General features: G+C 44.2%; 1 protein-coding gene across 4 annotated transcripts; it reads right to left on the reverse strand.

Moving 5' to 3' along the window:
• Window positions 1–399: 399 nt before the first annotated feature.
• Window positions 400–25,962, reverse strand: P4HA1 (prolyl 4-hydroxylase subunit alpha 1). Of its 4 annotated transcripts, none has more exons than XM_031554410.1 (15): window positions 25,877–25,962; window positions 22,491–22,612; window positions 21,505–21,601; window positions 20,570–20,721; window positions 18,416–18,553; window positions 16,077–16,316; window positions 15,158–15,348; window positions 13,730–13,906; window positions 11,039–11,109; window positions 6,865–6,964; window positions 5,955–6,008; window positions 4,095–4,160; window positions 3,529–3,597; window positions 3,049–3,145; window positions 400–2,643 (listed from the first exon to the last, which is right to left on the reverse strand). In XM_031554410.1, exons 2-15 carry the CDS (start codon window positions 22,576–22,578, stop codon window positions 2,573–2,575), a joined length of 1,611 nt encoding a protein of 536 aa, XP_031410270.1. In that variant the 5' UTR covers window positions 22,579–22,612; window positions 25,877–25,962; the 3' UTR covers window positions 400–2,572. The 4 variants fall into 4 exon arrangements, with proteins under 4 accessions (XP_031410270.1, XP_010712627.1, XP_003207954.1 ...); XM_010714325.3 differs by lacking the exon at window positions 11,039–11,109 and adding an exon at window positions 9,857–9,927 and having other exon boundaries at window positions 25,877–25,961; XM_003207906.4 differs by lacking the exon at window positions 5,955–6,008 and adding an exon at window positions 6,072–6,125 and having other exon boundaries at window positions 25,877–25,960.
• Window positions 25,963–26,013: the final 51 nt, after the last annotated feature.

The following is a 26,013-nucleotide window of genomic DNA, read 5'->3' on the forward strand; positions in this document are numbered from 1 at the left end:
GCTGCTCCGTTAATAGCAAAACCAGACGCTGCTTTCCAAACACATGCATGGTGGTGATGCAGTGATTCTTCCTGTGCTAGTTTACTGTGCAGAACTGGCTTATCTAAAGCCATTCAGAGATGCCTCTGAACTACTGGCAAAATTGAATGCCCCCAGCCAAGACTCCTAACACCACATCGCTGTCTGTTACTTGCAGGGAAGGGGCAGGACTCACCCCTAGCCACCACTGCCGCCTTCCTCTGGAGCTTAAGAAAAGGGAGAAGATGGAAAAGAGAACACCATAGATAGGAAAAGACTGTACTGACACCATGTAGAAAGGTGAAAACTTGGGTAAGTAAGGATGTTACGTATTCTTTTCTTTTTAATTGTTACAACTTAGCATTATTTTTATCACTCTGATTTTTTTTTTTTTTTTTTTGGTGAATCTATTTCTATCAGCTGGATACTGCTCTGTTGTACCAGCAATTCTGAATAAGTGAGGAGTACAGAAGTGGTGGAGCTGTTTCTGACTTCTCCTGTTGTTAAGTACTGGATGGGGCTTTGTTTTGCACCTTTCAAAAACACAAGCACAATACAGGAAGGTGCAGGGCTAAGAATAAAGTTACGGAGGTCCCACTGCTAACAGGCTCAGTAGAAATTTAACAAGACATTTTGCAGCAAAGATTTTAAAGTGTCTTCTGAAAGTAGGCAGTATTTCAAACTCAAGTACCATAAACTGCATCCTCCATATTCTGGAGGTATTTCTCACATGTAACTGTTGGTTTCTTCTACCTTTTGGCTCAATTTTCAAGATTTTGTGGAGGCAGAAAACCCAATTAATTAAAATTGGAATTTTTTCCTTGGTAAAGACTTCAGGCTTGACCCTTAAATCAGTAACAACCATTGTCATCCAGAAAATCAGACTGTTTAGGCAGAATCTGGTGCAGCTCACTTTAATTCTTGTTCTCATGCTAGTGGAATACTCAGCCATTTAGCTAAAAATCCCTCTGTTGAGGAAGGATGGCTAAGGCAAGGAAACCTGCTGCAGTCCCTCCCTGCCCTGCTCAGCTCCTTCTGTGCTGGGGGGAAGCAGGGACAGCAGTTATTCCTCCCACAGGAATCTCAAGAGCAGAACAGAAGTCCAACAGCTACAGCTGCCACAGTCTCATCTCCCTCAGAGGTTTCAATGTCATCTCAGCTTAAGGAAGACTCATCACAAACCATAGTCTTTGAAAGTCACTGTGAGCTAGTTCTACTGCACTGCTGACTTGGGGACTGTGTGTGTGTGTGTGTGTGTGTGTGTGTGTGTGTGTACACACGCTCACACGTGTGGGTGCATGGGGTGATCAGCACAGCTCCAGCCTGGCTCACGGGACTGGCAGCAGCAAAGTGAGCAACACCACAGCCTCTGCTACAGCCCTTTCCCAGTGCTTCCCTGCCCACCAGCACCAGGCCTAGCTGATGGAGCAGCCTCAGTGAGGTGAGTAACAGCAGAGCATGGAGAGCAGGTAGAGCCTTGGCCCTATGTGAGCAGCATCAACTAAAGGCATGTCACTGCTGCAGGCTGCACGCAGCACCCACAGCAGCAAAAACATCTGCAAAAGAAAAAGCATCTAAAAATGATCTAGGATTATAAATAGGCCATCTATTTCTCACAGAACTTGAGAACTGGGAGGACAGGGGTGGAGAGCATTCTGTGACAACTGCGTTACCTCATCACCTGAAGTCTCATAACCAATTTGAAATTCCAGTGTCCTAAGGCACAATTACTGCTATTAATGAAGACGGAAACATTCCCATCCCCACTGCCCACGGAACCGATGTGTTTACTACTAAGACAGAATAAAAGCAGCATTTGTTTCTTTTGATGTGGACAAACAATAGAGAAAAAAACAGAGGAGATGGGCTCTGCTCACTGTCAGGCTGCTCTGACCCAGGCATGCATTTGATGTAACACTGCTGAAGCATTTCATTGATGCATGTGCAACTGCTGGCTCACGTTTTCATGGTTAAGAGCCAAATTCACTATAGAAGCTAAGAAGGAAGACTGACCAAAAATTTGGGCTTTTATGGAAGTAGGAAAACAGGCCGAAACAGATAACAGGCTCTTTCCCCCATGAAGACAAACCACGGCCACAGTTTTCACGCACTCTAGAAAAGCAAGGAGTCAGATGCCTGAAAATAAAGGAACAGGAACTGCTTTAATTCAGCCTTCCTTAGAAAGGAGCCCTCCCACTGTATCATCGGGCAACAGACAGTTGCAATGAGCTCAAAGCGAGCGAGCAGTGGCTGGTCAGAGGGGCTATGGTGAAGGAACACCACACAACACCACTCTTGGTTGTAGCCCCCATCTGTAATTTGTCCTCTTCTTTTTTCCTGTAACACTCAGAGAGCTTAAACTCAATATAATCTGTTTATAAAATCTTAAAGGGGATATTTTAGAAGGAACTAAAAGCATGTTTTTTTTTGTCCACAGATGAAACACTGGTGTAGTTGAAGAGTGAATCTGTAGTGGAGTGTTAGTCAATTGTAAACTGTAGGAGATGTGTGCATTTTACACAAACTGAATACAGAGGAGAAGGACGAATCTGCATCACTCCAACTCTGATAACGTGCACGGCCTTCGGAATTCCTGTCCCCGCTCGTGGAGCCATTTATTGGACACTGCAATGACATGAAGGTATTTGGTCACTGCATCCTTCAGCTCATCCTTCTGGCTAAGCTACAAAAATTTAAAAAAATCCAGTGCTTAAGTATTTTAACACATACACAAATGTGAAGTTGGCCTAATCCATCAAAGGGGAAAAATACCTTTCAGTAGGTACAAAGCTATGTGAGACTATTAAATATACTACTATATTTTAGATATAAATAAAAAATACACAGTATTACATACATAGTAACACTATGTATAGAGAGAGAGACAGATTTCTTCAAAAGGGACCTAACACTTCTGCCTGCTTTCTATTCTACTGCGAGGTCCAAAGGAAAAAAGAAAGACAAAGCAACCCAGAGGCACCCCCTGAGCTCCAGGTCGCGAGCAGCAGGAGCATCACCACGGACACTTACCCCATTTGTTTCCAACTAGTACTGGGCAGGCTGCGTGCCGTGTGCTGTAATCTCCTTCTCCACTTGGAAAGAGATTGTACCAGAATACAGCTGTTCCCTGGAAATTGCAGTGGAAATGCTCAGCTTTTTGCTCTGTGTGATACCAACTTACTCAACAATAAGATAGAGGACCATTTGTATTTCAAAGGTTCCTTTTAAATTGAAGGTTGTTTTCCTTATTCTAACATTTCTTTGCTATGGAGTGAGACTCTGATTTACTTCACGTCCAAAATGTGACTATGAGCCAACATGCAGCAGCTCAGAGGGCCCTGGAACCACCAGTACAGCTCCAGCAGCTTCACTTGTAAGCACCCTGTGACCAGGGTCTTTTCCACATAAACTCACTGTAAAGCTTTCTTTCGAATGTTCAAACATACATGCTTTACGGTTTTGTGCAGGTGAGGAGAGGATAGTTAAACTGGACAATAAAACCCTTCTTACCTTTTTAGGCCAAACACTTGCTCCTACTTCAGGAAAGACGGTAGCTCCCCCTGCTGACACGTCACTCATCTGGAAGGGTGGGAAAAGGCACAGGTAAGCTGCAAGCCACTGCATTCCTCAGATGTCACATTTTAGTGAAACAAATAATTCAGCAACTTATTTTATGCCTCTCATTTACTGACCAAAGGCTGCATGATTAAAAACATTAAATAGGGCTAAAACCCACCTGTTTGGTTTGAAGTGCGATAGCCCTGAATGATAAGTGCTGAAATGTCATTGCAATGAGTGTGCTGTAAATCCTGACGCAGATATAAAAATGAATAGGCAGTCAAATATTTTAAATTGCTACTGAGCTCTGAGGGAAAAGAACCTCCTTAAGCACTTAAGCACAGGTAAGAGCCATGACTTACAGGTAAGTTACCTGTATATGTTACTATGAGGTGACGGCTGCCTTCATTTGCAAATCACTTCAGTTTAAACAAAAGTAATGAAATAATTCAGCTATACAGGATGTGCAGCGACAAGACATTATTGGCAAAAGCACATGGCAGAAATGTATCACTTACATAAAACAACCAAGTAGCAATTCTGTTGCCTGTTCCCAATTCTTTAAAAGCATCTGGCTCGTCTTTCTGTGAATAAAAGCAAGCAGGTTTAATAAGCGTTTCATTTTGATTATTGAGGAGCCAATGACAGACAGCTGCAGAGCCAGCAGTGGACAAATTCATGCAGAAAAAATTTCATTCATTCTAGTCAGGGGCAGGAACTGAAAGTAAGTGTACTTATTTAGATAAGGCTACTCAAAATGCTACGGGAGAGGGAAGTCATGCCCAAGTTGCTAATGAGTAAGAACAACTGTACCATCTGAAAATTAGTATATACATCCTCTTTAGAGCCACAAGGGGTAATTATTTCATTACAGCTACCTCAGCCTTCTCATCTTCCCCCAAGAGGAGCACCAAATGAGGGCAGCTCTCCAGCCCCCGGCTCAGCCAGCCTCACGTGAGTCCTGCTCCCTGCTGTTCCTCTGCCCTCGCCAACCTCTCACCGCTGCACAGCCTTCTGCATCCTGGCACACAAGCTTTTGGAGCGCCACAAAGAGTCCCATGAGTGATTCATTCAGCAGTGTGATGTACTGCAGCCACAGAACACCCGTGGCAGCCATTCCTGAAGCTTTCAACAGGAGTAAGGTGGGTGCATGCTAAACATGAGCATGTGGCTGTGGCAACACCAGCCCAGCGCTGTGTTCAGAATGGAGCACTTGATTTAAGGAACAAAGCCCCACGTGGGAGGGTACGAGCTAGCTTTTGTCACACCTCTACTTTAGTTGTTTTTTTATTGTTTTCTAAACACCCAGAGCCCACCTCCTGTGCCCGTTATTTGTGTGCACTAAAATTTCCAGCAATCAGTATTTTAGAAACTAACCCAAGCGTTTCCAAACAGAAACTGTTAGATCACTTGCAATGCTTCTGAGCATGTGCTTACAGAGCAGAAATTCTGATTAATAGCTGGTGGCTTGGATTCACAGCATAAGGATAATCTGAAAGCATTAAATCACAAACAAGTGTGCCCAGTAAATAACCAACTGAATTCAGCGTAATTATTTCCAGCACTCTGAAATTTAGGCTGGACGAGAAATAAGTTTTGAATTTCAGTCAAATAAAAGGGGGATTGTGTGATGAGAAGAACTCAGTAGTAAAAAAAAGAAAAAAGAAAAGAAAAAAAAAGAAAAAGTAAGCCTTTTCCAGTTTGAGTAGTCTGTCAGCAATCAGCAGCTAAAGAACAATAACAGAGAGCACTTGAACAATTCCTTCAGCAGCATGGAAGATACTTGCATCTCAGCTCTGGCAGAAGTGCTCCCTCTGTATGGCACGGCCTGCACGGTAAGCTGCAATACAAGTTTTACTACACTGCCTCCAAAACTTCCCTTCTAGAAAAGGGCATCAAGCCGTCGGCCCTACAGCCATGTTTGCCTTAACCGCACTGCAGACCCCTGTGTGCCAGCCTCAGTGCATGGATGCACCATCCTCTGTGTGTCAGGAGCACAGGATATACACTGAGCATCTATGCAGTTTGACTGTATGTTCTTCAGTGGCTTTACATTGCCAGTACTTTGGTCAGCTAAAATAATTCTAAACGTGGTTCCAGCTTAACAATAAAGCTAGTGCCCTTTGCTTTGTTAAGAAGTGTCTGTCATCTCCTTAAGAATAGCTCCTTAGAAATTATGGTTTTGAAGAAAACCCTTGTTGCTCCACGATGTCTGAAATGGTTCTCAGTTCAGCCGGTGGTTTAGAGGGCTTCTCCACTAACACCGATTAGAAAAGTTGAAGAGCTACAAAATTTAATTCACGATAAAGATCACAAGTTGTGCCACAGCCAGGAGGCCCAGGCTTCACCAGGTGACTAGCTCTCCTCCATCTACTTGCCCGTGCAAAGTCAAAGTGGGGTTCATACTGTCCTCCCACTCCATAATTTGCCACCTGAAAAAGAGAAACACAGCGCTTGTGAAGAAGAAAGAGGTGCAGATAGGAAAAAGGACTTACCCTTCCAAAATCAAAATGAGGCTCATATTGGCCTCCTACTCCGTAGTTGGCTACCTACAGCGAAAGGAGAAGCACAAAATCTAGTAAAGCTACTTTATCCAGACAAGAAAGGTCAAGAATTTGACTGTCAATTACAGCCTTTTGCTAGATGAGGTTTCATAATTAAGCTATAAGAAATCACAAGTCTCTGTCAGCGGAAATGTACCATGCTCCTGGAACCACACTGGCTTTATTCACAAATGAATCAGATTTCACTGAGACATCCCACCAATACACCACCCTGTCCAGAAGCTGCAAACCACTCTGAGCATTCCTGCCTGTGGCAGCTCGTTCTTTTTCACCCAACAGGTCCTTTCCCTGTCTTCCAGGGCAGAAAAATACTTTTTCTCTGTAAAAACATTATAGGCAATATTCTTTTCCAAATAGCTTGTATCATTCTAATCTAAACCACTTTTTGACCTCCATGTCATTTTCATATCTCTTTCTCCTCTTCAGTATAAATAAAAAGAAATTACATTCATTCCGATAAACACTGTGAGCTTTGGTTATTCCCTGCAGCAGCAACAACAAACTATTTCACACTATAGCAAGTGCTACTCTGCAATGACAACTGCTTCTACCTCCCCGTGAAGAATAAGTCATTCTTCTAATGATCTTAGATTCAGCCAGACACCAAATTAGCTGGCCCCGGATGTAACGAGCGTCTGTGACAAGCTCCCGTACAGGAGCACTGTTCTACACGCACTGCCATCCAAAATGAAGTGCACCATATGTGTGGAAGTCAGTCACTTACCTGAAGTTCCTCTGCTGTGGAGACATCGAGCCCTGTTAAGTCCTGTATCCTGGTGTTAATGCGAGATACCACAGGGCTTTCATATCCAGACAACCAAGCACTAAGTGGAAAAAAACCAATACATGACTAAAATACGGTAGAAACAGCCAGTAGGCTAGCAGTGCAAGTGCTATATTTGGGATTGCTTCAAGTTTGAGATTATCTTTTGTAGCTTGCAAAAATTTGGTAGGTCAATCAGAAACATTTCCATGAGCTGCATAGAATAAATGTGTTCTGGAGAACACTTAGGATCCTGGTTTAAGGCAGCTCTAAACCTAAGGGCCTTACTTCCCACCTGGGACCATCAAATGATGCAAGAAAGGGTTCCCAACAGTGACATTTGGTTCAAGCCGTGTCTCTAAAACAGGCACACCACCATTCTGCTCTTACCCATTCCAAACAGCCAATTTAGACCGCCCATTTGATGCAGCAGTTGAGAAAAGAAGTAAATTACTTCAGCGAGCGCAGGTTCTATGTGAACGTAACTCAGCTCTTCTACATGTCCCCATCCACTCACAGGTGAGTGCTGTGCATTCTGTCTACTCACGTTACTTACCTGTGCAATGATACTACACATCGTTATGAAAACAATTAAGCAATGCATAAAACACTTCATTTCCCCTGTTGAACAATTTCTACTAAAACAGCCTACCACAAATTGGGTATTCAGCACATTTGAGGAAGTGATTTTTAAGGGAGAAAAGTAAATATAATTTTATAGATATGAAAAGTCAGCCTCGGAGTTTCAAAGACATCTTTAAACATCTTCGGTCGGTAAATCAGGCAGGCATCCACGTACCAACATCCCAAGGCTCAGCAGTGGCTGCTGCTGCTTTTACAAGGCTGTTGGGCTGAAACACCTGTGCACGGTGCCTGGCTGCTAAGAACATCATGGAACTGCTATAAAAATGAACTTTCCACAAGTCTACGATAAAGATTGGTTTGCTTTCATCTAAAAATTTGTATTAAAAAAACAAAACAAAACACCACAACGTTGTGTTGGAGGAAGGGTAGCATGACACGTGACAAGACACTGACACAGGTTACAGAATCTCTTCGAGCATGGATTTTTTTTGAAAGAAAAAATGAACCAGATGTAAATGACTTGCACAAATACAAAGATTCATCTGCTTCTGCATACTGTTAGTATGTGTAAGAAAGTGTTACAACGCAGCAGCCTTGGAGGTCAGGAGAAAGCAGAGAGCATTACATGAAGCGCTTCCCAAAGAAGCAGCAGCGATGCAGAGCCATGCTTCGCAGCCACATGCAGGCAGCAGCCACAAGCACCGCGCACCCCACGCTGAGTTCATGCCCAACAGCAGCCCCTGGAGCCCTCTGCCCAGCGTACCACACAGGCTTTAATAAACAAAGGAAAACAGCACCCTTCTGTACTATGCTGAGTATTTAGAACTGCAGCGGCTGCCCTGAGTCCTTCCCCGTGGCCAACTCTGCCTCCTTCATGAAGTAAAACTACAACACTTTTTAAAAATGAAGTTAATTGTCCGAAGGTATAAAGGCAGCCTGACAGTGGAGGACCCCAGGACCTGTCATCAGGCTATCCTGCATCAGACTTCACTCACTGGAGGATGTCCCGCCTCAAAAGACAGCTGCGAGCAGAGCCAGTGTATTACAGTAATGTAAAGAATTATTTCTCTAGGAGTGCTGAACTCATGCTGCGGGATATGTTTTTTCCTTCCTCCCACCACGAGCCAGCTTTTAGCAGTGCTTACGACTGCTGCACACAGCTAGCCGCGTTTATGCACCATGCCCGAACGTCTGCATCACATCCCTTCTGACACAGATTTCAACAGCACAAAAGCTTTCTGCAGAAATAATGTTATATCACTTGGAAAAATGCAGCCTGCTGCCCAGAGCTACATGACGCATGTGGGCCTATGTGCCCCCTGCACAAGTCAGCCTCGTAGCGGGCATCACAACAGCCGTGTCCTCAGCCACAGCACAGCAGCACTACAGCAGAGCATTTCAACACTGCTGCTGCAGCGGTCGCTGCTCACACAAAACACTGCCTTCCCCATTTAAAAACTTTCTAAAATGTATTTATCTGGGGAAAAGAAAAAAAAAAAAGTAAAACAGTAGAGAGGTAACAAGGAACAAATAAAAGCCCAGCCTGGTATTTCTGAATTGGAAACTTTACCACCCGATACAGATGGCTGCTGGGAGGAGAGGAAAAAAGCAGCTCTTTGAAAGCCGTGTCAGATCCGTGCTGGTGCTGCACGCAGCACAGCCTGCCCGTGCTCCGCGCCCTGCTGGCAAGGTGCCCCTTTCACACAGCCTGCCACGTCCCACACCGCAACAGCAGCCCTCTCACAGACGAATGCTGTCGTTTCTAAGAGCGTTTGCTAGGAAAGAATGTTTGATGAGGGAAAGCAGTCGGCTATTCAAAAAATAAAGCAAGCAGTCTTTTTGGTTTTCAGGAGCAATGATTCATCTGTAATCCAAACCAGCTCCAGCAGCCCTAAGCTGGAGGACACTTCTACCAGCAGCTCTGCACGAGTGCAGCCACCTAGCACTAACAGCACAAGCTCCTCGTGCTCCTTTCCAACAAGCTCTGGCTCGCACCACTCGCCTGGATCACAGCAGCACAGCGATGCCTTGTTTTACGCAGCACGTACCAGTACTGAAGGTTCGTGGTACAGGTGAGAGACACACACAGCCTCTTCCATTGTCAGGGTGAGCAGAACATTTTAGTCATTAGTAGCACCAGGCAAGGCATGCTAAGCAAACTTGGAACCCCCATTTTAGTTACCACTAACACGTAGAAGTATTTTCTATCTCAGATGACCGCTTGCTTTGTTATGAGACAGCTCAGTTAGAAAGACTGAAATTAAAATTAAAATTAGTCCAACTTTGCCCCACATTTAGAGATGAAGCAGTACAGCCACAGAACAGACTTCCTTGGACTGGGAGTACCTTTGGAAGACGTTCCCCTTACCTCTTAGAGACTCTGTAATGTGCTGTGGTCAGTTTCCCAGTCTCGGGGTCATGAACAGTAGCACGGCTCAGCTACAAAAAGAGAAAGGACAAGGGCTTACCCACCTAGCAGGCTGCTTTTTGCCAAGCCACAGGTGTTTGAAAGGGTTCCGATTGGTCTGGATGGTATGCAATGCTCTTAAAGTAGCAATATTTGAAGGGCAACAGACGCTGTAGCTGCCACGTCCAAATCAAAAAATTCGTTGAAAAAATTTGGTTAGATTGTCCTTTCACTTTTTTCCTCCTTTTATTCCCTTTCCTTTTTGCTGTAAACTACAGACTTTCTGCAAAAAATGTATGATGCTGAGTTTCACAGACAGTTCCTCTTCATGCAGAAGTTTAACTCCTTTGTGAACTTAGGTTTAATGCAGATGGAATGCACGGCCAATCTTTAATTACATCTACTGAAAGTGGGAGGGAGATTGGGGGTGCAGTTCCTTTCAGAACCAGACAGGCTTTCTCCTGAAGCAAATTTTGGAAAATGTTTGTTGAATTCAAGACTTGCGCTACTTTATAGACGAAGTGAAAAGAATTAGGAGACCAGTCAAAAACCAAGCTTGCTTTCTGCCAGATCTGTGCTGGCAGGAGGCAGAAGGGCCCAGGCAGGAGCAAGGGGCACTCCTGGGCACTGATGCTGTGTGACTAACAGACACACTGCTTGTGCCAGTCCAGCTGTCACCACATGGCAATGACCTCAAGCACCTCTCCCATGTGTTAAGGCACTTCAGGTGCTCTGCTAGATTTTGCAAAGGAAAGGAGGATAATTTTTGGCTGGTGACAACAGCAAAGAGAAAGGGAGTACTAAAATCACTGCATTCCACTGAAGGTTTTGTAGCACTGAATATTTTATATGCTGAATAAGAGACCTGCTTTTTGCACAGATCATCACTTGAGAACACGTATTGAGAAGGTGACCAAAAAAAACCCAAAAAACCCAACAACAAACAGAAAACAAATACTCCTTCTAGCTGAAGGAAAAGACTGAGAAACTCAGCAGTAACAGCCTGTTACAGGATCTGCGTATAATAAAGCGATGGACTACAAAGCCAAAGTTGCCTTTATAGACCACCTCTTTTCTTCCCATAATGAGCAGAACCTATGTACTCATTACAGGCCCAAAACATCTGGCATAGAGCTCTCTTACCTTTTGCTAATTCTGTAATGTGCCGTCTCCAAGGCTCCTGTTATGGGGTTTGAAATGGTGGCTCGCCTCAGCTGTGAAGCGAACCATCAGAACAATTGCATTACAAAGCAAATAGTGCATCACAGCAATCCGACCACTCAGAAGCCGAAGGGGAAATGTCACACAAGCCTCTATGCAGACCACCCAAACCACCCAGTCACCTTTCAAGGTGGTTTTTCTTTTACGGAACCAGGGAAGAAAATCATAGAGCTGTGATGGGAAGAGGGGGACCCTCCCATTTTATTGGAAAGAGAGGTTAGGAGAGAATTTGTGTGTGGCTTTCGTGTTTGTTTTTAAATGTATATGTGTGTAGATATTTTTTTGAAAACAGTAGAGAAGAATCAGCTTTTTCAGGAAGCAGTGCTTGCACTTCTGGAGCAAGAGCAGCAGCTGTCTGAATAAAGCAAGCTGGAAACTTCCCTTTTCTTCATACTGCAACAACTGCTGCAAGCAACACAGTATCGGGACAGGTATACAATTGGTCCTTTGTTACTCTGTCCTGCACGTGAGTTTTACAGTTACATTGAATCCAAGCAATGCTGTGACAACGTACACAAGAAAAATGAGTAGAAGCCTACCTTCTGAATATTTCTGTGCTAAACGCAACACTGCAAATTTCTTTAACAGTAACTGCTAAGAAAACCTACTTGCTATGTCCATGGGCACATTCACATTCTGTTCCCGGAGTGTGAACTCCCAGCTCAAGGCTTTGCCCTTCCCTCTACTGCACTCCATTTACTTGACACTGTCCCATCTGAGTTAACACCAATTCAGATTTCTTGTACTGCAAAGACACTCCACTGTTCAGAACGGAAAGCTTCAGTTGCAGAGCTTACATTTCGGAAGAAGTTGCACATTTTGGTGAGCTCTAGGCACAACGTGGCACACCGAGTCCCACATCAAACACAAGGAGCATTTTTCTATTGTTAAAGGAAACTAAGTTCGTCAAAGCCTCCCTATCCCAGCTGACAAGAACAGGTGCCGGGAACTCTGAGCAAGAAGCTTCTCATCCCATCCCACACAGACATATATAAGAATCAAGTCACAAACGTTGACTCCAGACAGAATCCCAAAGCTGGATGTTAAGCCTCCCTCCCGCCAGCTCATGGCAGAGCAACACAAGGCTGGGCACAGATCACACAGCAGGATCTTCTGGGAGGCAGTGACAGCAACATTCCCAGGATCAAGCAGGGGACAGGCTATCCTTCTGCCTTAAAAATAATGCTCCTGCTGCATTGGTTTCTGAGCTCTACAAAGCCTCGGCCACAGGAATTACGTGGAACACTAACAGCATTAAGATTCTACATCACGGAACTGTGAATCTGCAGTCTTTGAAACGAGCCAAACATTTGACAGGGAGAACATTTGGCAGCTCTTGAAGTTTAAAATAGCCATGCGTTCAGAGATCCATTCAGGCTCTTATTTTCTGCGCTAAGACTTATTTCTACATCATCAAGATACCAAGTCGTACTTCACGGCTATAATGCCAGGTTTTGCAGCAGCAAAGGGGCTTAATCACCAAGAGGCAAACAACTGGCCTCCAACCTTTCGAGCTGCACCTGGGTAAGTGAAAAGAATCACTCGTACCTCCATATAGCTCTGAGTGTCACCTCAGAAACACAACACATCAGCCTTTAGGAAGCTTTAAAATCCACTTCAGGCTACCCAGTGTGGTGGCCAAGGGCAGCCTTACCTGCCATGTGCTCAGATATAAGGCATCACTGGCTTGCTTTGCAGCAGATGAAGCTAACTGTCCTGTACTTAATGCATTTCTTCCCTAATCTTCATTTGCTCAGCTCTCTCTGAACAATAAGCCATTCAGGCTGAAGAAAGGAAGCAGGAAAATTATACTTAGACTAAGACTAAAATCTTATTTTAGAAATAACTGATAACTTGGAGAAATTGAGTTATTTCCTTATATCTACATCTTAAATGCACATGATGCAGTCACACCAGCTGGATTCAGACGGCAACTCAGTCAGTTCTTTGTTTATCTTGGACACTCCTGTTCACTCTGACAGCTGATTTGGCTTGGAACCAGGCCCTCAGAAACAAGAACCTTGGAATCCAGTTTCTGAAACAGAATTTGAAGAGCTGGAATTCTGAATAAGCAACATAGCAGCACTGATAAGTCTTGCCCTGCTGTAGCTCTTTCACCTGCAGGTAACTTCAGACCTGGGAGACAGAAGTCATTTTTATATTTCTATACTGAATGGGCCATTCATTACTGTCTATAGAGTAATGCGGCACTCCAGAACCAGAGGAATGCTTTTCCCTCTCTTATCCATGTCATAATTGTGGCAAATAAACAAAAAAGGGAGAGCCTATCTGATGACAGGTATACTTCAAGGCAGCCTAGCTGCAGTATGTTTGTTTTCTGCCATATAATGCTCTCCTCCTCTTCTGAAACAGCGTGCACAGAAACTCTGCCAGAAGAGCCTAACTGTTGCCACCTGGCTTTTAATTACACAGGAATTCCAGCTTCCCCATCGTCTCCTAGAAAGAGTGTCACCACAAGCTGTAAGTGAGAGAAGCAACATGTGAGCACAGTGCACACAAATCTGTGGTCAAGAGAGACAGTCACACACACTCACATAGAAAGCTTCACATGGATTTAAAATTCCAAAAGGCAAGGAAGTGTAAGGCATTTACCCTTGGCTTTGCTAGTTCTTTCACAGTTTCAATCTCTTCATCAGAAATGATATCAAGAAAGCGAACAATTCGAGGCTTGTCCCACTCATCTTCCTGTTTGACAGGGCCCAGAATGTATCTAGGATTCCTGTTTCCATCGTAGTAGCGGCAGAACAGTCTTTTTTGTCTCCGAGGAGTCTGAAAGCAAGGTGGAATGAGATAATCAGAGAGCTTCCATTAATATCTCTAAGAAACATAAAGATATCCTGAGAACAACAGACAGGAACAATTTCCTTTAAGAGATGCTGTAAGTTTGAGAAGTCATAGAACAATTGAATCATTTGATTTGAAAGAGACCTTTAAAGGCCATCTGGTCCAACCCCCCTGCAATGAACAGGGGGACACCTACAGCTCCATCAGGAGCTCAGAGCCCTGTCCAGCCTGACCTTGTCTGTCTCCAGGGTTGGGGCACCACCACCTCTCTAGGCAGCCTCTGCCAGTGCCTCACCACCCTTACTGTAATATATTTCTTCCTTATATCCTCTGTAAATTTCCCTTGTTCTGGTTTGAAATCATTTCCCCTTGTCCTATCACAGCAGACCCTGCTAAACTGTCTGTCCTCTTCTTTCTTACAGCCCCTTTTGATACTGACAGGCTGCTATGAGCCTTCCCTTCTCCCGTTTGCACAGCCCCAGCTCTCAGCCTGTCCTTGCAGGAGGTCTTCCATCCCTCGGACCAGGTTTGTGAACACACCCCAACAGTTCCATGTCTCTCCTGTACTGAGGACTCCCCATCTGGATGCAGCCCTACAGGTGAGGTCTCGTAGTGCAGAGCAGTGCAGTGCAGAGGGGCTGATCCCCTCCCTCGCCCTGCTGGCTGCAGAGCTTTGGATGCAGCCGATGATACAGTTGGCAAATCAGGCCCAGCTGGACAGTTTACATACATACGTACATCCCAACTGGCATGGCAAATATGCCTGGCCTATAATTCCTTGTCAGCTGGATCTGGTGGAAACATTCACATAATTTCACCCCACATCAATATCAGTGGCAGTATAGATTTGTCCATTTTAGCCCATTTTCGCTGTGATTTTGCAGAATTCCAAGATTAATCCCAGGGAGAACTATGGGTTAAGCTTGTCAGTACTTTAAGCAAATTAACGTTACTCTGTAATGCTGCAACAAGCAGTATTTTACACAGTCCCACTGAAAACAATTTTGTCACTGAAGAAACACCAGTTCAGTACAATTACTTAGCGTGTCCAAGCTAGTCAGCAGTAATACTCTTTTCCTATTGGACAGAATGGAACGGGGAATAACTCCACCACACACACCAACCCTCAGCTTGACACACACAGCCACCTGCTGTTAACAGTTCCTTGCTTCCACACCACACACAGATTCTGGACAGTTGGTTTCATACATTTCAGAACAGTCTGCTCCACTTTACCATTTTGAGACCCTCCCCACGGCACAGCATTTCGTACTTCCTTCTCTCAGGCAGGTAATCCTTTTTCTTAAACTCAGTTTCCTTCTCTGTCTGGTCTTCTGCATCTGTACTGGACTTATTGGCTTCTTTTTCTTTGGCCATGATATATTCAAAATACTTCATGTTTCCATTTGCTCTTTGATGCTCAGGATCTGTTGAAAAAGAGACAATTATCACCGGCAAGTCTACAGCTTGCAAAAGAAGTATTCAGAAGAGGCAACATACAAAAACAAAAGCAACAGATGCACACCACTGCTTCTCAGTCAAAATCAGAAACATCTATTCTGGTCTGAGAGTATTCACAGCATAAATGAATCTCAAAACTAGGATGGAAGAATGCTAGCCTGCAGCACAGCCAGTAGAAAATAACATGAGCTGTCAAAGTAAAGCTCAATTAATTCACAGTTAAGAAAACAATTACTGTGAGGCCAGGATCCTCAGTACGTGCAGGTTTCCAAGCATAATAAGCAGGGTTTGGCCATTCCAGCCAGCCCAAGCAGAGCAGGAGGGACGAGGAAATTGCAACGGGCAGGCAGAGCTGGAATAGCAGACTGGCTTTAAGCTTAACAGCTTGGGAATTAACATTTCTGCTGACCAAGGTTTTGGCAATCATTAGCCTTAAAAGAAATTTTTAAAGCTTCAGTTCACTAATAAGTGGTTCTCACTGGCCTTTGATATACAGATTATGTTTACGTTCTTCACACAGTCCATCAGTGGGATATTTACAGAAGCACAAATTGTTTTGGTATTTCATTTTAAAAAGCCTATAGACAAGGCAAGAAATCAGTAAGACCAAGAGCTCTCAGAACAAATCCCCGGGTAACACCTGCACAACCACAGGGCTACATCTTGCTGAGCCTCAGCTCTCTCCTGCACGTACCCAGTTCGAGAAGGCGCTTGGTGAGCATCATTGCTTTGCTCAGATCCCCCTGCTGATACACAGCATAACTCAGGTAGTCCAGAATATAGACTTTATCTGCAGAAGACACTTCTCCCTCATCCAGCTGTTTCAGAGCTTGCTCCATCCAGAGCTCAGTGTGATAGTAATCAGCCTCTGTGTATGCAATCTTTCCTAGCTCAAAGCAATCTTCAGCTGTTAAAAAGGATTTGTGCTTTACACCTGTATTTGAAACAAAACAAAACAAAGATTTTACACAGAACACTGTACTGGATCACTCCTCAGAGCCACATTCAGCTACTTCCTGTTCTTCAGAGAACCATTTATTTCTGTTGCTGTTGTGGTCTTTAACATCTCCACTGTGCAGTGGCTATTTGTTGAACATCCAGTTTAAGTATTTAAAACCTGCAAACCCTTAGCAGAAGATAGAAGTGGTTACGTGCAGTTTGCCATTGCCAGAATACCAGAAACTAGCTAAGTGCCTCTACAATTTGTAGAAAAGAAAAGAAACCCTCCTTCCTCAAAACACAGGACTCTTTGAGCAAAAGTAAGCTAAGGAACAAGCTCCGGAAATCTGTTTTCAAAGATACTGTGTTATTTCTTCAAAATGTTACTGAAGCACATCTTGTGTCAGCAACAGCTTAGCAAAGGACAAAAAGAAAATGCCCGTGAATTCCCAGCTACTTGAGATTTCTGAAATCAGTCTATTTTAGAAACATCTGAAGGGACCTCTGGAAGAGTAAAGTAGTAGTAAGTAAATGACAGATTCCTATTTTTGCTGCTGTAAATGAAGACCCATGGAAAAACCACATTTCTTTTTGTGGTAAGAAAGCATTTGAGATAAAGTAAGAAAGGAAACTAAGACACAGATTGAAGCTTTTCTTCTTGCCCAGGACCCGTCAGCTTTACAGCTATACTAAACTCCCGATTACATCTCAATACATCCTGGATTTCTCCCAGCAGCTCCCACTGCTGCGTTCCAACAGGGGAATGCCCTTGAAGACATGCCTTAAGAAATTAAAGAACTGAAGAGACAGTCCACAAGAAGGAATATCCTGCAGATACTAACACCCTGTGGGTGTGGGCCTGGGATGGCCAATGATTTCAGGCTTCTGAACTGAAGCCACCCGTAAGCTCTAAGGCAGTGCAAAGCTTAGGGGACGCAGTATGGAGGTGGGCTGAGTGCTCTCAGACAGGCACAAAGAGATCCTCTGGAAGGAGTAACAGCTTGCAGGGCCGTACTCTGGTACATTTAGGAGCAACATAACATCCAAATGTGAAAGGGCAACCTAAAAGAGTGCTGAAAACAACAATCATCAAATATGGCTGTTAACCGGTGTGAAGAAACAGCACAGCCAGTGATGCAGGAAGAAAATCAACAAGCAACACAAAAGCAGTTCTGATCCAAACTTGCCCACCTCACAAATGGAAACTCCCTGGGAAAGGAGACAAAGAGCACAAACAAGTGAGCACGTGGCACGTTCCTCTCCGTAGCTCTGAAGGCCAAAAAAACAACTTATTCTCTTTTATACTCTAGAGCTTATGGGTTCTGCAGTAACACTTGATCGTGCACAGTCTGGACAGCTTATTGCTTCAAAAGAAGCAATAAAATGCAGTTCATCCAGAGCACTTTGTCTTCTATTTCTGTGCTGTTTTAGGAAAAGAATAATTAACAGCCTATTGTAGTAGAATGAATCTGCAGCTCTTTGAGACAGTCTTGAGCGAAACCCAAAAGCAAGGTTATACAGCATAACATATAAAGCCAATTAGCCTTAATTTTATTAGACATCTGACCACAATGAGCGCTTCCAAAAACACAGATGGATTGTGCAAAGTTGATTTTTTGCCAGCTGGCACAGTACTGGCTTTGAGCAGAGGAAACCAGACAAAAAACTAGCAGAGAAGAGCCTTCTGACAAAGAAGCACGTCTTCTGCATATAAACCTGCTCCTCTTGCATAGTGCCACACAAGCTCACGTTCGTTTCTATGCCTGTGATAATGGTCTCTCCCTTTGTTTTTTCAGTTTACACACTCCGTGAAGCTGAAGTTCAAAGACAACTTTTTCATCACGAGGAAAATACTGATTGCAGCATCTTGATTCTTTTTATTAAAACCTATTAAGACTATATTTTCTTACCACCACTAGAAGAAAGACACATGACTTAACTAAAAGGAAATCTTCAAGCTCTAGTACGAGGAGACTGGTACTGATACCTTCACACAACACAGCTAAACAAGGCGGAACACTGTGAAAGGATTTGTAATCTGGACATTTAGTAGAAGTTCCCAGCGTTACTGCAGGTAACACCTGTGACCCTTACCTGGAAGATTCCCTCTTGAGAGGGTGTCTGTATCCAAATTATACGTGTCTTGAAGCCGCAAGAGGGCTTTTGCTGCACCAGTCTGATCTTCATCGTTCGGAAAGAACTGCCGCTGGATCGTCATGTTGGAGATGAAGCCTGGAAGAACAGGAAAAGACTTGGCCTTCTTTGTCACAAGAACTGTACCAACTCAGCGCATTAAATGAATGACTCCCTATTCCAGGGAAAGCCAACGTTTCAGGAAAGGCCATTACTGCAAATTTGTTTCAAAAGAAGTACACCTGAGGCTTCACTCAGAAACTATTTATGCCGTAACACAGCAAAAAATAATAAAAAAAAGATGTTACATACAGCACATAGCATAGGCCAGGCCCCAGCACGCTGCAGTGATCTGTGCCTCTTTAGGATCACCAGGGTGACAGCAGATCTTTTCCAAACGTTTTACTATTTTTTTCAGGATTCTACAGCTGTTCAGAGGTGAAGTTCCAAATACTGAGGGTGCCCACCACTCTGGGCACCTGCCCACACCAGCCCACACTCCCTGCCACTCAGATCTGTCCTGCCTTAGGGCAGATCTCTGCGTGATACTCTACAATAATTGTTTAATCTTAAACATAACCTGAGACACGACATGTAGCACTAGGAGTCTCTGGCCTGAACATCCCACGGATATTCAAAATTCTCAAGAGCTGTTGCAACTAGCTCTTGAGCTCTAGAGAGAGAAGGAAAAGAGAACAGGATGCTGAGGAACTGCTGGAAAGCGTCTTCCCTATCTCCTCCAAAGCCAGGCTCCCCGAGGAGACAAAGCAGGGTGTAATTACCGACAGTATCAACAATATGGGTTCCAAAGCCCAAGGATGACTGCAATGCCAAATGCATACAAAACAGCAGTTTTTCAGCGGCCTTTTTTATCACAATATAAACCAAGGCCACACACAGCACAGCAAAATAAAAACCTTAATCCAACCCCCAGAGATGACGAACAACAGGGAAAATAAGCAGCAAGCAAGGTGCTATACAATATAGTTCCACGAGAATTCTCTCAAAGAGCTCCACAAATAGGGAAAAAATTAACATGGTGACCAGTAATTATCAAACTACTGCAGCACCCCAGACAAATCTGCTGTTATCTCAACCCTTTGAGCCCCGTGTTCAGCACCAAACTGCTGCTGTAATCTTCTTTTCAGTGGGAGGACTGCCCATTTTTCCCCTTCTGCTTCTACAGTCAGGAGATTCACAGGCTGTTTGTACTGAGGAGGGGAACAGAATTCCACAGAGCCGCCAGAAGGAATGGCATCAGCAAAGTCAGCCATGAGGACCCAAGTCTCAACAAACAAACAGCCACTGACGTTGTCAGGAAGTAACTTTTCTACCAGACAAACTCTTTTGTCTCAACATCCCAAAGCACGAGTCTTACAATGTTCCCACTCCAAGTACAGGGCCAATGAGATGGTTCTTCTTATCAGTGACTAACACTGGGTCTTTTCTGACAGCTCCCCTTGTCGTTTTCTACTACAAACCTACACCTAACATCAACTACTTGTTGAGATAGATTCCCACAGGTCAAATATTATCAGCCCAGCTTCCTTTTTACTCGAAATCTATTTCACAGTCAACTGATATGTCCATTTCTCTACTGAAGAGTTTCTACTCTGGTACAGGAAGCAAGGCAGCCAATCATTTACTAAACTCCTTCAGATCTCTTTCCCAAACACTCGGACTCTGCCAGTATTCAGGTTTCACACCACTATGCCTTAAGGGCACTGAGCACATCAGTAGCGACGGCACTCAAGCACAAGTTCTCCACTTTCTGAAGAGGTATTTTCCCCTTTTTTCTTTTCAATGGAGCTGTCAAACTTTTAGATGCAATGTCGTGAAAGACAGGTGAGTACACGAAGCTAGCCCTGACACCTTGCACAATTTAAAGCCTCCAAAGAGAGGCTCTGCTTATACATCAGTTTTTCTAAAATTTGTGTAAAACTCCAGTAATAGCACGCTGACATCAAGACAGCGGGCCTTCTGCAAAATACTTACATTTTTATGACAGCATCTCAAAAGCGGACTTAGAAACCTAATTCAAAGCACTACCTGTGAAAGACAGTCAAGGACGTACGATCATAATGTGATCACTGCTTTTGCTACTGGCATACTTACCATCCGACATGTCCTTCAGAACCAGGCTCTCCAGCTCGCCCCACTCTGTGTTAAGCCGTTTCATCAGCTTGAATGCATTTACAGGATGTCCCAAAAAACCTTCGGGGTCTTTCGTAGCAGTATCTGTCAACTTATCTAATTTCTCTGCCCATCTAGAGTGAAGACACACAGTCATTAAAGTTTCTTGTAAAAGTTATAAAACTGATTTCAAGCTACTCAGCAGACTCAGACAATAAAAATCCCAATACAACTTGCAAACTTTTTTCTATATATAAAGCACTTCTGGAATGAACAAAAAGATCTTTTTTTTTTTTTAAATCATCTTTGGCTGCAGCCAAAATCTCAAACTGGTGGGTTTTTTTTTGTTTTTCTTTGTTGAGACGCTGTTGAGTGAACTCCTTCCTACAATGCCAGTGCAGTACACCAGCAGCTTTCGTGCACAGCTACTCAACAACAAGGCTTTATCCACCTCTTTTCCTAGACACACACCCCTAGATCTAAGACAAACCCATTCCTTCCCCACCACAAGACTGCCTTCCATATCGCAGGCTTGCACTAAAAAAACACACGGCTCTTAGGTTCCCAAATGAGAGCCCAGATCAACTTTCTGGGGCTGTAATTCTGACTCCGCAAACCTCCCTCGCTCCTTAGTGACATCATCTGTTCACAGATCCAACATGCTCTGAAATACACAGCAACTACTACTGTTCTTCTGTCTGTTAGCTATATTTACACATTTTTGTTGTTCGATCTGCTTGGAGATAATAAAACAAAACTAGAAGTCATTACTGGGAACAAAACCCCGGTAATAACTTCGAGCTTAATCTTTGCCTCAGAGGCAAAATTCCTCAGGTGTAATGAGCCTCGGGAAGCATTTTTTAGATAAGGCCAGACTCAAATTATGAGCTATCAGCGTCATCAAACAAGCTGCTTACTTTTTGATCTGTTCCAGCTTGCTTTCTTCTGCCTTGATGTAATCTTTCAGTGATATCACCAGATCTTTCTCTGTATTAATTAAGTCTGTCATATGGCCTAGAAAAAAAAGTTGAGCACTTTGGTTAAACAAGGAGAAACAAAAACAAACAAGAAAAACTGAAAACAGAAGAGTCTTTTTCTCTTCTGTTTTCTTCCTCTTCCTTCCCCAAAACGCTCCCACGTCCTGCTAGCTAAACTGGAAGGAGTACTTAAGCAAAGCTTTTTGCCTTTTCTTTTTTTGAGGAAGAAAATCTCATGTTGGACAAAGCTCGTTGCCATGGAAATTAACATAATATCACATATTTATTATTAGAACTAATTCAGGATTCATTTGGAAAAGGAAATAGGTTGGAACAGAGTAAGCTTCCATCCAAACATACATATTACAGAACAACTAATGACAAAGCTAAATATATAAAGACTTCATCTGTGATACGCAATAATACCTCAGATTTATTTTTTAAGCTCTCTGGCATGACTCCAATAGGACCCAAACAACCTTAGTTATTAATTAACAACTGTTTTCCTTCCTGCAAGCAGGCAGCAGAACAGGTTCACCACGAAGTGATGCAAGTCGCATCTTCAGCTGCATCCCACAGCGCTGGGACACAAAAGAAGGCACGCTGACATACTGGTATCATTATGTACCTCCAACAGTTGTTTTGCTTGCTTTTATAAGCGTGCATCAAGACACACCGAAACTGTGTTTGAAATTCAATACCCATAGGAATATATAACAAAACAAAGCCTCATCAGACTGCACTGCACTGACTGAATTCAAAGGATATTTCTCTCAAAGGCAAGAAAAAAGCCAATCATGTCCTAAGAGCTAGTAAGTGGATTTAACTCTGTACCAATAAAAGCCTTGCACTCCATTAACACATCACTGCAGAATCAGTATGACAGTCATTAAGAAATTCTTTCAGCTATGTAGCATATGTCGCACCAATTGAGGTGAAGAAGTCCGTATGGGCATAAGAAAAAGGCAGCAGAAATCCAAGGGCAACGGTGTACCACATCTTGTTGGATGCCATAGCTGTAGCTCAAAGCTGTCACCTCACCAGGTACCTACAAAAGAAACAAAGCAGGTGAAACATCCTTACACTGGATTCATGAGACAGCTCGTTCTCTCAACTAAGGAATATCTTAGAAGTCATCATGCTGTCCTGGAATTCACAAAACGTTGGAGGGTTTTTTCCCCATATGTGAAAGCTTCATCTTTCAGGCATTCTGTCTCCTCAGGTGAATGAAAACAACCGCAGGTACTAACAGAAATAGTTTCACAGCTCTTCCAAAAGCAAGATGATTAATTTAGGGAGGAAAAAAAAAAAAAAGAAGAAACATTACAAAGTGGCTCACTCTGCCCGTTTAGGGAAGAAAAGGATTTGCTTTGGACCGAGTTGCAAAGTAAAATCTGGAGAGGGAAAGCCGGAGGCCTGCTTTCTGCCCACGCCAAGTCAGAGATCTCAGCCCCACCAATACTCAAAAGCAGCATTCCTCCCCTCCTCCTCACCTGCTTGTCCCCACCACGGGCAGCCAGGCACCAAGCTAAATCCAACTATTCCAAACCCAATTTGTCTAAAACAAAATAACCCTGTAGCTCCCTTCCTTCACCCTGGCTCAGCTCCTTCTGCTCACTGTATAGCCGCACAACATCCAAGAGAGAGCAGCTGGGAGGCACAACTGGCAGCCAAAGACAATAATGGCAGGCAGTGTTGTTTCTGGTAGCAGCACAGGTTCAATGCGTTTGTAGAACTGCAGCTCAAAATGCAACGAGCAGAAACCCAACTCTCCAGCCAGCCTGAAATGCGTACGTCGTTTTCAGGAGATACTGATAACATCTGTATGAGATCCTGCGGCTGATACTAGCCCCATTAAAGAGAACTCCAATTGAGTAATTGCTTAAGTTAACAAGTCGCATCTGAAAGAAGTACTCTCAAAGACAATTATTTTGCTGCTCTTTCCTTAAAAAAGCTGTGTCCAAACACACCTCTCAGCTCCTGCTTTGCTCTGCAGAAAGCTGGGTGCCTCCCGCTCACTGGGCAGCCAAGCCAACACAGCTGTGAATCAACCACCAAGCACAAATAGTTTTACTGCACGATAAGTATTTGCTAACATTATCAGTACTCAAAATTCACTGAGCTGTTTGTTTATTGGCTGTTTGTTTACCTGCTTCTAGCTTCACCAGCACAGTGAAGGAACTGGTGGCAATAGTCACAAATTGCAACAAGGGAAACTCTGTGTAAGTACAAAGAGAAACGTTTGTCACAGTGACAACAGTTTGGCATAGAAGGGGCTCCCAAAGAAACCTCGTTTCCCATTCTTGAAGGACTTTCAAACAGGGCAAGCCCACGTGTAGCCCAGCCCAAGCTCCAAGTTCAACCGGCTCCAAACAGAAGGCTCAGCTGGATGACATCCAGAGGTCACCTACAATTCCATTTATTCTTCACAGTCTCCAGCTCTTCTGCCTTTCACGAGGGCTCAGGTCCTGCAGCAATGTGCAGCCACCCAAGATGACTTCCCTCCCAGCTGGAATCCTGAGCTGGAAGCAGAGCCCAGGGCAGCAGCCAGCCGTGCAGCTTTCACTGCCCTAGCAGCAGTTGCTAAGTAGCACGACTTTCAAAACTTCTGCTAGAGGATCACTACACGTTCCCAAATCAAAGAAAATAAGGCTCAGTTAGGAAAGGTGCTGGAAATCCCTTACACGCATGAACTGCCAAGTAAGTAGGCTTAATTTCTTCCTGTCAGAGACATACAGTAAACCGATATGAAATTGCTCTCTGTTACTGCCGTCAGTCTGGCTCTCCTCCGCAGCTGCGTCGCTCTGGAACACACCAACACGGCAATGAGCATCTCGGAGAGGAGGGAGCCTGCTGCCCACATACGGAGCAAACGGTTCCAGTGGGAGCGAGGCTGACAGCTTCAACACAGGAGTTCCCCAACTTTCTGCAAGATGTATGTTTGCTTAGCTTTGAAACTGTGAGACATGACTGAGTGGGAAAAAATGATTGGGAAAAAAAAGCAAGGAACAAACAAGCATGAAGATACAAGTAAAACAGAGCAGCGATACTGCCAAGTGAGGTATGGAACTCCCCTAACAGTAGGGACATGCAACAAATGCCATTTCAAATGACGGACCTCCAAGATGGGTTTTTCTGAGGAGTTTTGTAGGGTTGTCAGGGTTGCATCAGAGAGGATATGCACGGAGCACCCATGCAAGCAGAAGGAAAAGCAAAACTAAGACCAAGTACACAATGAAAAAGCCTCAGAGCAGCCAAATCAAGACAGATGGTGGCCGAAGACCAAAGCGTCCGGCAAACAATACTATTACACAGCAGTTCTCACCATCCGTCCTAAGCTCCCTGATCCAGAAAGCAAGAAACTGATGATAAGAAACAGAAACTGTGCATTGAGTTCAGCGTGGAATTATTCTGGAACGGCTCTAACTTAATCCCAAAGTAGCTTTTTTTAAGGCAGGTAGTAAGCAATCTACTTTAACGTAAGAGTCAAAGAGTTTGAGGGCAGAGGAGAGCGGCACAGGCAGCGGCAGCTGCCCCCTGCAGCAAGGTTCCCTCTCTGAACAGGGCTGCAGCCTGAGACTTGCGACTGGAATCCTTACCCAAAATGAAAGAACTTTCCCAAAGTTCTTAGGCACTAAGTGCCACTTTCAAAAGGCCTTCTGCTGATCTCCTGGAATTTCTGCCTGTTCTGCTGGTTTGCAGTACACGTAAAGAACTTTGTGTCCCTACTCCTATTTGAAAAGAATCAAAAGCAGCAGATCCTACACCTCTAAGAACTTAAGTTCATCTTCCAACTCCTGCATGACAGAAGCTGTTTGCCAGTAAGAGATGAGAACGAATTCCAGAGCCAACATCAGCACCGTGCTTGAAGTTTCAATCCTGCAGAGCAGGGAAGTCCACACACAAGTGTGTATCCTGGGGATGGAAGCACGTTTCCAGTAGATTTCTGGCATAGCAGGACTGAATGGAGACAGCCTTTTCAAAGCACGTTTGTTTTAGCTTTCCAAGCCAAGACAAAGAGCTCTGGCAACGCAGCAGAGCGCTTATCTTATTAGACACAACAGGCAGAAGGCTATCCTCCTATTCACGCCTCAGCACAGTATCTGCAGAGATGTTTACAGAATTAAGAACGCTCACGACGAAAATCCCAGTGATCAACAGCTGGAAAGCAGTAGCAGCTGGAGCTCCTTCCTGCTGAATGGGTACCCGTGCAGGGAAAAAGCCCCTTCTTCTCAAGGGGAGCAGCAACTCTGCTTGACGCTACTGGAAGAAGGCACCCAGAAACACACAAAGCGAGTGACAGCAAAAATACCGCGTCGTTACGGGCTTTATCGGCAATCCTCGCGCCCAACAGAGTCCACGCATAAACTCGGTCTCGTTTCAACGCGTTCCCGCACGCCCCGCACACAGCGCAGAGGCTCCGCTCGCACGGCGCAGCGGTCGCGAAGC

The sequence above is a fragment of the Meleagris gallopavo genome, chromosome 8, assembly GCF_000146605.3.
Source record: "Meleagris gallopavo isolate NT-WF06-2002-E0010 breed Aviagen turkey brand Nicholas breeding stock chromosome 8, Turkey_5.1, whole genome shotgun sequence".
Lineage (NCBI taxonomy): Eukaryota > Metazoa > Chordata > Aves > Galliformes > Phasianidae > Meleagris > Meleagris gallopavo.